This window comes from Dioscorea cayenensis, chromosome 8 (genome assembly GCF_009730915.1).
Source record: "Dioscorea cayenensis subsp. rotundata cultivar TDr96_F1 chromosome 8, TDr96_F1_v2_PseudoChromosome.rev07_lg8_w22 25.fasta, whole genome shotgun sequence".
In the NCBI taxonomy this organism is placed as follows: Eukaryota; Viridiplantae; Streptophyta; class Magnoliopsida; order Dioscoreales; family Dioscoreaceae; genus Dioscorea; species Dioscorea cayenensis.
The window spans coordinates 11,645,839-11,657,871 of NC_052478.1; the positions used below are offsets into that span (position 1 = coordinate 11,645,839).

Consider the following 12,033-nt stretch of genomic DNA (forward strand, 5'->3'; position numbering starts at 1 on the left):
TGCGCCAGGAGCAGAATCAAGCTGTGATGCAAGTGAACTCCACTACCCGGAGCTACCGTGGCGGAGGTCGTGGTCGCAGCTATCGCGGACGCGGCTTCCATGGCCAGAACCGCAATAATCACGAGCGTCAAGGACAAGGATCGAACAACTACACTACAAACAAGCCAAAGTGCCAAGTGTGTGGCAAGGTGGGGCATGTTGCTCTAAAATGTTACCACCGATTTGATCATTCCTACCAGGCAGAGGAAACCAAGGTTGTGGCTGCTGCTCATACCTCGCCGGGGTATATGGTGGACACAAATTGGTATACAGACACATGCGTGACTGACCATATCACTGGTGAGATCGAGCGCCTTACTGTCCGAGAGAAGTATGGGGGCAAGGATCAGGTGCAAGCTGCAAATGGTTCAGGTATGCGCATTTTTCATATTGGTCATTCACAGATTCATACTCCTTGCCAAACTCTCCACTTGAAAAATGTTCTTCATGTTCCAAAAGCTTCTAAGAATCTTTTGTCAGTACATCGATTTGCTGTTGATAATGATGTTATGTTTGAGTTTTACCCCGATCACTTTGTTGTTAAGGATCTGGCCACGAGGAAGGTACTTCTTCAAGGTCGCAGTAAAGGTGGCTTGTATCCTTTGCCGTCCAATGTCGCTACCACAACCAAGAGTGCCTTCTCAAGCATAAGAACCTCTCACAAGCAGTGGCATTGCCGGCTGGGCCACCCCTCCTTTGCAGTTGTCCAACAAGTAGTCCAGCACAATAATCTTCCTTGTCCTAGTAATAATAGAGATACTTTTATTTGTGATGCCTGTCAATGTGCAAAGAGCCATCAGTTACCTTTTCCTCTATCAACTAATATATCTTCTTCACCTCTTGAGCTTGTATTCTCCGATGTATGGGGTCTGGCCCTCACTTCTGTTGGGGGACATAAGTATTATGTGAGCTTCATTGATAACTTTAGTAAATTTGTTTGGCTCTATCCTCTGAAACAAAAGTCTGATGTTACTAGTGTGTTTATTCAGTACCAAAAACATATTGAGAGGTTGCTTGACAAAAAGATCCTTTGCATTCAATCTGATTGGGGAGGAGAGTATAAAAAACTACACTCTTTTCTTACTCAAACCGGAATTGCACATCGTATCTCTTGTCCTTACACTCATCAACAAAATGGTTCTGCTGAGAGGAAGTACCGACATGTAGTCGAGGTAGGTTTATCTCTTCTTGCTGCAGCTTCTATGCCCTTGAAGTTTTGGGACGAAGCATTTCAAACAGCAGCCTATCTCATAAACAGACTTCCTAGCAAAGTGATAAACTCTAGCACTCCTCTAGAACGTCTCCTAGGTGCTAAACCCAATTACACTCTGCTGAAAACTTTTGGTTGTGCATGCTGGCCCAACCTCAGGCCATACAATTCACATAAGCTTCAATTTCGATCAAAGCGCTGTGTGTTTTTAGGTTATAGCAACATGCATAAGGGATACAAATGCCTAGACCCTTCCAATGGCAGAGTTTATGTGTCTAGGGATGTTATCTTTGATGAACAAGTTTTCCCTTTCTCTGAAAATCCTTCTTCCTCTAGCATATACTATACATCCAATCAAATTCTTCTACCCAACCTGCTTTCAACCAGCTCAGTAATTCCTAATGAATCTATGCCCATGAATGATCAATTGGCTAATGTGCATACTTGTGCTTCATTTGACACTACCTTGCAGCAGCAAGCTGAATCTGTTTTGCAGGCAACAGAGTTTGGAGACGCTGTATCTCATCATGTTGTTGCTGACACTAACGCTACAGCTACTGCTCCTGGAATGGCAGATCCTGATGCTATCACCATAAACACTAATAGTAATGTGTCTACTTCAGATCAAAGTGTATCGCGACATCCAATGAGGACTCGACTCCGGGATGGCATACGATAAATCAAGGAGTATAAAGATGGTACTGTGAGGTATGCAGGTGCAACAATTGTTGAACCAATCAATCATATTGATGCTTTAGAAGATGTAAATTGGAGACAAGCTATGGAAACCGAGTATGCAGCTCTTATGAGAAACAAAACCTGGCACTTTGTTCAACCACAGAAGGGAATGAACTTGATCGATTGCAAGTCGGTATTCAAGCTTAAAAGAAGAGCTGACGGGTCTGTTGATCGGTACAAAGCCCGTTTGGTGGCAAAGGGATTCAAGCAACGATACGACATTGATTATGAAGATACGTTCAGCCCGGTGGTCAAATCAACAACCATTAGGCTTATTCTGTCTCTAGCAGTCTCAAAGGGATGGAACTTGCGGCAATTGGACGTGCAGAATGCGTTCCTTCACGGCATTCTTGAAGAGGAAGTCTTTATGAAGCAACCACCCGGGTTTGAGGATCCTTAACAACCGCAACTAGTATGTAAGCTCGACAAGGCTCTGTATGGGTTAAAACAGGCCCCTAGAGCCTGGCACTCTCGCCTCAGCTCCAAACTCTGTGAGTTGGGATTCACTCCTTCTCGAGCTGACACCTCTCTATTCATTTACAACCATGAAGATGTGACAGTGTACATGGTTGTTTATGTAGATGACATAATTGTCACAGGATCCTCTAATCAAGCAATAAACCAACTACTTCAGAAGCTACATGCTGAATTCGCTATGAAGGATTTGGGTGAGCTTCATTACTTCTTGGGCATTGAGGTGAAGAAAACATCTACAGGCATTGTTCTTACTCAATCCAAGTACACTTCTGATTTATTGAAGAAGATGAATATGGATAAATGCAAACCTGTTACTACACCAATGACTACTACAGAGAAGCTATCTCGAACAGAAGGAGAACCTCTATCTTCTGAAGATGCAACCAAGTACCGAAGTATAGTAGGAGCCTTGCAATACCTTACCCTGACTAGGCCTGACATCTCCTTCTCTGTAAACAGAGTGTGTCAATTTCTGCATTCACCCACAACTTAACACCTAACAGCAGTAAAAAGGATTCTAAGATATCTCAAATACACAGATGAGTATGGTCTATCGATGAACAAGTCTGACTCTGAATTAGTGAGTGTCTTCTCCGATGCTGATTGGGCTGGTTGCCCAGATGATAGAAGATCAACAAGTGGGTTTGCAGTATTCTTTGGGACAAATCTCATATCATGGAGCTCCAGAAAACAGGCTACGGTCTCAAGGTCAAGCACTGAGGCCGAATACAAAGCACTGGCCAATGCCACAGCTGAAGTCATTTGGGTTCAGTCCTTACTTGGTGAACTTGGAGTGTTTCAATCCAGAGCGCCGTGCTTGTGGTGTGACAACCTAGGCGCTATTTACTTGTCTGCGAATCCTGTTTTTCATGCAAGGTCCAAATATATTGAGGTAGATTTCCACTTTGTTCGTGAAAGAGTTGCGCTCAAAGCATTGGAGATCAGGTTCATTCCAAGTCAAGTTCAAGTAGCTGATGTATTTACAAAACCAGTAACAGCAAGACAACTAAGAATAGCTCAGGGCAATCTTAATCTGACGAGTTGAGATTGAGGGGGAATGTAAAAAAAAGGGAATAATACTGTACTTAGCCCTCTATTAGTCCTAATCTCTAAGCTATCTTGTAGCTCACATTCCCTATGTACTCCTTGATTACCGCCACATTTTTAGGATCTGAATAGTTCATGGTTCAGCAATATAAACAACACAACCAGCACCATATTTGGTGTGCAGGATTGCAACAATCTTTCTTCTCTGATTGAATTCTTTCAAGATGGTCATCCACATGGAGCCTTGGAGCTATGGCTTTTACCCAAGCTAACTTCCAAATCCAGATTAGCAAAAAGGACCAAGTGGCTACTAAATTTCAAAAACGTTTGCCAGTGCTCTTAATTTTGTTAATATTTTTATTGGGAAAATAGGTCCCGGACGTTTGCCTGGACAGTGTCAGATTATTATTATTATTATTATTATTATTTTTTTTTTTTTTATTTTTTTATTTTTTTTATTTACACAAACAGTTCAAATAGATACCAAAGATGTAAGGCGGTCTAACACATAAATATCATAATCTAAATCCTCATGTAGTGACTATCTCTGACAATCGCTTTAGAAGCTCAAACCCACTGAAACATTTAGCTAATTTATCAGAAAGAATATTTTATTCTCCCAAAAGGACGGTCACAACAAGAAGTGGGAATCAATTCAGAAGTAATTTGATTTTCTAAAGAGTGTTTGTGAATCTCTAAAACACAGTAATGTCCTCATGCTTAAGGTTCTCAATCAAATTACTACAATTAGTGTGAATATAATCAGGCCGCAGGCTCCTCCAGTAGGAAAGTTCCAAAGCAGATTTTAAAATCCATCAAATTAGTAGCAAAATAGGATTCATAAGAGACTAATAGTAAACTTGCAAGAATAATATGATTATAATTTTTTTTTTGTCATGATGAGTGGCTAGCCGCTAAGAAAAACAGGGACGTGCACGAATCTCAGCTGAGCAAGTGGGGGTGGGGCCCGTGCACATATGGACACTAGACCACTCGCATATAACCACTACTCACACTCCCAAAAATGTACCATCACCTAAGATTCAAATTCTCACCACTTGTGAAAGGTTCTAATAGGGATCCGACTACCAATAGATCACTTGGTTGTTGGTAATAATATGATTGTAATTAGTAGCAATAACAAACCCCATCTTTGAAGGACAAGTATTACCTACCCATGAAGCATCATAAAAGATAGAAGACAATATTAACAATTGGAAAGAAAGGGAAGCACTACTTCATAGACGCTTGCAAACACCTCGAATGCTCAATAGTGTATTGAAGTCCTTTTTGGAAAACTTGATGATGAAAATCTAGCTTTAAATTTTTGAAGATGTAATTGCATCTAACACTTGATAAAACCTAAGCACAGGAGGCAACCAAGGCTTTAAAATCCTAGTCACCAATAGGGGTGTAAATGATACACCTCTACTCGCAAGCTACTCGGGCTCGACTTGGTGAAAACTTGAACTCGGCTTGGTCACAGTCGAGCCGAGCTCGAGCTCGAGTAGCTCGAGTAGTCGAGCGAGCCGAGTTCGAGTATTATGATACTTGGCTCGAGTGCTCGCGAGCCTAATCGAGCATGAATGTATATATATAATATTAGATTTATTTGATAAAAATCAAGGGAAAAAACTTTCGAGCTCGAGTTGAGCTTGAGCTCGAGCATAATGTTTATAGTTATTTTCAGCTTTTTCGAGCTTAATCGAGCGAGCTCGAGTAGCTTGATTTGTGTACCGAGTCGAGCTCGAGCTATAAAATAAATACTCGATCGAGCTCGAGCCGAGTATCGAGTATCGAATTTTCAGTCGAGTTCGAGCTCGAGCTCGCTATTGCTCGGCTCGAACTCGATCGATTACACCCCTAGTCACCAATCCTAGATTTGAACTTATGGAAGAGCCAATAACTAGAAGATAGATCCCAAAATTTGATAATGAAGATCAACTCCAGTAAAAGATGCAACAAGGGTCCATCAAATTTTGCTTTTATTGCAACTCCAAACAACATGCTCAGCCGTTTTAAGTATCAGACATAGGAAAAACAAGGCTCAACTGAGATAATGTCAAGGATATACAAAAAGACATAAGTAGGGAGTTTACCAAAGAGTTTCCATAAGAAAATTTTAGCTCTAATTTGTAATCTCCATAAGATGGACCAACCTCCCCAAATATCCTTAATCTGACAACTGTAATTCAAGTAGCTATACACTACTCAAGCTAATTTATTAAAAAAGCATGCAGGAGCTTAACCAACAAGTTGTCATTTTGAGCATCAATTTTCAACTTTCAAAGTTTATCCAAACCTCCCATTTGCCCCCAAAGGCATTGAACATTAATTTCCATTCTTAATGAAATCAGAAAATGAAAGATTTTCCAAAGCGAAGTGTATATTAATAAAGGTAGGCTTGCAGGCTATGGGTATTTCAAAATAGTAATGGTCTCTTCATAAATCAATTAACTCAGGATTACAAGAGCTAATCTAGAGATTAGCCATAAATAACCTCAACATTTTTGCAAAAAGATTTACACAGCTAGAATGAATTCTGAATCTTAGGGTAATCCCAAATTTTGAACTCCCTATAATTGATCTTAAAGATATCAACCTAATGTTTGTTAACATTGTTAAGAACAACAAATAAAATTTTGGCTATTAAAGCAATTTTAGTATTCCAAAGTTTTTGATACTTGAGCCTGCATTAACTTTATCATGAAATGTCATAACCTTCCAATTAATAGAATGAACTATTGCTCTTGCTACTTGTCCCTACTAGAAATCCCTAGCTATCTTAGAAATCTCATCAAAGATTGAATTCAAGATAGCATAAGTGTCCAGGTCATAAATTGGCATAGACATTGAAGAACTATTAACTAAAATGGCTCTGCTAGCAAAGGATAAAGAAGAATGACTTTGCCAGTTTTGCAATTGATTGAGCTCTATTAATTAAGAATTGACATTGAGAAAGTGAAAGCCTTAAAATCAAAATGCTAAGAACATAATAAGATGGTTGTCTCCAACGATTCTAGGTAAATCTCAAGATCCTAAAATAGCAAGAATCAAGTCATAGGAATTAACCAAGATGTCAAAGAAGGTCAAGCAACCATCACAAAAGTAATAGGGAGCTAGGCATTCAAGATAATGAAGCACTAGACAGTGAGCTAAAATTCTACTCCTTCCACACTTGATAATTATCATAGGAAGCATTAGCATACACACAATTCGGCTAGTAACATCATCTAGAAACCACACTTGTCATGAACTTTCTAGCATCATGACAAAGTCTAACAATACCATTGCCATTCACTATGCTACCACGTCCAACCTGTTGTGTCAAACAAGATCTCAAACACAAAGTAAAAGTGTGAAGATTGAATGCAAACACTCACTCACACAAAGAGAGGCTGGAAAGTTTTAAGATGATAAGCAAATCATACCTGATGCATTCGGTCTAGACTTCTTAATATATAAAAGCATACAACATGATAACATAACAAACAACAACAAGACAAACTTACACAAGTAAACATAAAGGACACAAGTAACAAAGGAAACTTAAAGTAAGGCTAGATAACTAGCTGCACTATAGTTGTGCATGCCATGCACTACCCACAGTGCAACAAACATGGTCTTCACGTGGTTTTCCAGAGCATTCACTTCAACACGCTCCCCATGCTCTGAATAACCACAACGCCAAGCCGGCGTCTCAATTCTTCATGCTTCGGTCCTGAGAGGGCTTTCGTCAGAATATCAGCCAACTGATCATGCGTGCTGCAGTGAACTAAGTTGATATCTCCACAAGTGATAAGACTCCTGATGAAATGGAATCGCACGTCGATGTGCTTAGTCCTTCCATGTTGTGCTGGATTCTTGGCAATGGCTATAGCTGCCAGATTGTCACAATACAAGGTAGTTGCATTCCTTTGAGGAACTCCCATGTCCGCTAGTAGACGACGCATCCACACTGCTTGGCAAGTTGCCGAGGTTGCAGCGACGTATTCAGCCTCCGTGCTTGAAAGAGCAATTATCTCCTGCCGCTTTGAAGCCCATGCAACTGCACCCGAACCAAGATGAAAAACCCATCCAGTGGTGCTTCTCCGGTCATCAACAGAGCCTCCCAATCGCTATCAACGTATCCCTCCAAACGAAAATCATCAACACACTCGAACTTAAGTCCCATATCAATGGTTCCTGATACATAGTGAAGAACCCTCTTCACAGACCCAAGATGATGCTTTGTGGGGCTTTGAATGAATTTGGAAATTAATCCCATAGCGAACATGAGATCAGGACGAGTGTGTGTGAGGTATAATAGGCTCCCAACCATGCTTCGAAATCGGTTTTTATTAGCTTTCCCTGAATTATCCTCTGACTGGAGTTTTTCATTGCCATTTAGAGGAGTTGACTGTGACTTGCTGTTCATCATATTGAACTTCTTCAATAGAGTTTATGCATATCTTTTCTGAGAGATGAGAATCAAACATGGTTTTTGCTTCACTTCAAGGCCAAGAAAATAATGTAAGAGTCCAAGATCAGTCATCTCAAACTTATGCATCATGTTCTCCTTGAATTTATCCACCATTGTCAATGATGATCCCATGACAAGAATGTCATCAACATACAAGCAAAGGAGTAGAAAGTTTGAGTCCTCACAAATTTTCTTATACACAGTTGGTTCATTCTGACTTCTTGTAAACCCAAGCTTGCTAAAGTGAAGGTCAATCTTTGTGTACCAAGCTCGTGGAGCTTGCCGGAGTCCATACAGGGCCTTATTGAGTTTATACACAAGACCTTCTTTGCCAGGCTGAATATACCCTTGAGGTTGCATTACATACACCTCCTCGTGAAGTTCACCGTTGAGAAAAGCCGACTTCACCTCTAACTGGAAAACTGGCCAGCGCATCTGAGCAGCAACGGCGAGGAAAAGCCTCACAGTTTCAAGCCTTGTGACGGGAGAGAACACCTCGTCAAAGTCTACTCCACTTACTTGAGAATAGCCTTTTGCAACAAGGCGTGCTTTCCTCTTGTGTAGAGTGCCATCAGACATGAATTTTGATTTGAAAATCCACTTCAAACCAATGGCCTTCCTTCCTTCTGGTAGGGTAGTGAGACTCCAAGTGTTATTCTTCTCAATGCTTGCAATTTCTTCATCCATGGCCAACTTCCAATCACCATGCAAACTTGCTTCTTCAAATGAACTGGGGTCTCCAGCTGCAAGAGCAAAAGAACATGAATTATATAATTCATGCAATGTTCTATACCTTGGAGTTGGTTCCTTGGGTGAAGCTTCAAAGGGTGAAGAAAGAGAGTTCTCTTGCGTTGATTGAAACTGAGAGGTGGATTGAACTTCTCTTGCTTCTACTATTGGTGTGTCTTCATCACTTTGGTACAGTGCATCATTCAAATTGGATGTAATTTGAGGGGAGTCAATGTGTGATTCCCAATTCCAACCCTTCTCCTCATGAAACAACACTTCACGGCTTACTTGGACTTTTCCAGTCAACGGGTCAAAAAGTTTGTATCCTTTTGACTCTCCACAATAGCCTATAAAAACTCTTTTTTTCTGATTTGGATTCAAACTTCTCCCTTGATTGAGTTTGACTTAGAACAAATGCTAGGCAGCCAAGCGTTCTGAGATGTTGAACGGACGGCTTTACTCCAATCAGAGCTTCATAGGGTGTAGTATTTTTGAGTGATCTGGTGGGAGAATGATTGAGAGTATAAACCGCTGTTGCTACTGTTTCACCCTAGAAGTCAGTAGGAAGGTTACGCTGCTTCAACATACATCGACTCATCTCCACAACAGTTCTATTTCTCCGTTCAACAACCCCATTTTGCTGTGGCGAGTGAGGAGTTGTCAGTTGCCTCTTGATGCCGTGAGCTTCACAAAAGGCTTGGAACTCACCGGAAATGAACTCACCTCCACGATCTGTTCTCAATGCCTTTATTGGGTGGTCATATTGCTTCTCCACTTGGTTTTTGAAAACCTTGAAGAATTCCAAAGCTTGGGACTTCACCTGAAGGAAATACACCCATGCATACCGGGTGCAATCATCAACCAATAACATAAAGTATGAGTTACCTCCGCGGGACTTGGTCCGCATCGGGCCACAAAGGTCTCCATGGATCAGTTCTAGTGGTTTTCTTGCTCTCCTCATAGTTTCTTCAGGAAATGGGATCTTGGTTTGCTTCCCATATGCACAACCTTCACATGGTTGTGCAGAGATGTTGTTGGGAAGCCCATGAACTAGTTTCCCTCTTGACAGCTGTTGTAAGCTATTGAAGTTGATGTGGCCGTACCTTTCATGCCAAAGAAAAGACTTGTCTATCTTACTGACCGCAACGTCTGTCTTGCTGATCGCAATATGGACGCCTCCAACTTCATGAATGGAAAGAGGGTACAGATTATGTCCAGTCACATGAACACGAGCTAGCTCGGCACCGGTCTTCTTGTTTCGAATAATACACTGATCTTCATCAAAGAACAAAGTGTATCCTCCCTTCTGTAACTGTCCAACACTAAGAAGATTATGTGCAACTTCTGGTACGTATTGAACTCTTTCAAGTTCTTTTACTTGTCCTCCTCTTATCTTGAACCTCACTGTTCCCATTCCTTCTACGTTCATCACTCGGTTGTCTCCTAAGCGAACAACCTGCTGAACAGATTCATCCAAGTTGTGAAACAAAGACTTCATACCTGTCATATGGTTGCTGCACCCACTGTCTAGCAACCATACATCTTCAAGCTCATCTTTTGAATAGCCTCCAGCCATGAACAAGTGAGAAACTTCAGTGTCTTCCTCCACTATATTTGTTGCACTCTCCTTTTGCCAACACTGCGACTTGTAATGCCCGAACTTCTTACAGTTATAGCACTGGATGTGAGCTTTGCTCTGTCGGCTTTCAGATTAAGTATCCTTCTGCTCAGAGACATGACCTCTCCCTCTGCCTCTTGAGCGACCTCTGAAACCTCCACGTCCCCTGCCTCTTCTTGTATTGACATTATAACTACTTGAAGAAGCTTCTCCCTTGATGTGAAAAGCCTTCACTTCTACCTGGTCATTCTCCATGTCGAGTCTTCCTTCATGACCCTTCAGTGAACCACTTAACTCATCCACTGTGAGTGTGGTAAGATCCTTGGCTTCAATGATGGAGGATACCACATGTCTGAACTTAGGTGTGAGGCTTCGAAGTATCTTGCCGACCACCGATTGATCCGGGAGATCCTCTCCGAGAGTTCTAATATGATGTGCAAGTGTTAACACCTTGCTAACATAGTCTTGAATGGTGTCACCATTCTTCATTCGGATGGTCTCAAATTGTTGCCGATATGCATACAACTTCGCGGCCGAGCTCTTCGTGCACCCTTGATATTCTTTCTTCAGTATATCCCATGCCTTCTTAGCGTTTCGTGTCTGAGAGATCCTGATGAGAGTTTTATCATCCAATCTTTGTTGTATAAGACACAAAGCCTTGGCATTCTTCTTAATGTTCTCATTCAACTTATGCTCATCTGCTTCATCCTCATCATACCCCTTCTCAACGAGCTTCCATAGATCGCGAGAGATGAGGACTGTCTCCATCTTGAGACTCCACAAGCTGTACCCTTCCCCACTGAAGTGTGGTACAATGACTTGAGATGAGCTGCCTGAGCTGGAACCTTGATTTGCCATGTCTCTGATACCACTGTTGTGTCAAACAAGATCTCAAACACAAAGTAAAAGTGTGAAGATTGAATGCAAACACTCACTCACACAAAAAGAGGCTGGAAAGTTTTAAGATGATAAGCAAATCATACCTGATGCATTCGGTCTAGACTTCTTAATATATAAAAGCATACAAAATGATAACATAACAAACAACAACAAGACAAACTTACACAAGTAAACATAAAGGACACAAGTAACAAAGGAAACTTAAAGTAAGGCTAGATAACTAGCTGCACTATAGTTGTGCATGCCATGCACTACCCACAGTGCAACAAAAATGGTCTTCACGTGGTTTTCCAGAGCATTCACTTCAACACAACCATGGTAATAAAAAATCCAGTAGGAGATAGTCTTACATAATGATTGCTAGTCCTGACACCACCAAATCTCTAGTTATCAATAGCAACTCGTTATAAAGCTTTCAGTCTCCTCCTGACTCCTAAGATAGGCTCCTTCTCTTCTCTCTCCATCTCTCTCTTTTCCTCTTTCTTTCTTTCTATATTCTTCACTCCAGTAGGGCTTTTCACTTAAAAAAAACCTTCAACCTGAATTCCACTTAAAACAAACCAACACTCTTGATACTATAGTAGAACAGGAGGATTTGATGCTACAACGACCTGTTCACAATAAATTACCTATAGTAATAAACCACATCAATTGTTACAGTACTGTATCCGAGTTCGATCAGTGCTATAGTACAAATATGGAAGAAAAAAAAAATTTGCTTTGCCATTCATAGCAAAAATCATACCCAACCATTGCACTAAAATACAAAAAGTTCAAAAGGGGAAGCCAATGAAATCCACTACATTATTTAAG

The 12,033-nt window shown here is 41.0% G+C and overlaps 1 protein-coding gene across 1 annotated transcript; it reads right to left on the reverse strand.

The window, feature by feature from the left end:
* Window positions 1-10,413: 10,413 nt before the first annotated feature.
* On the reverse strand, window positions 10,414-11,178 carry LOC120267277. Its single transcript, XM_039274951.1, has one exon. It carries the CDS (start codon window positions 11,176-11,178, stop codon window positions 10,414-10,416), a length of 765 nt encoding a protein of 254 aa, XP_039130885.1.
* Window positions 11,179-12,033: the final 855 nt, after the last annotated feature.

What these genes read in the sequence shown, in the direction of transcription:
- LOC120267277 (XM_039274951.1), bottom strand. Translation starts at nt 11,178, where the DNA reads ATGGCAAATCAAGGTTCCAGCTCAGGCAGCTCATCTCAAGTCATTGTA.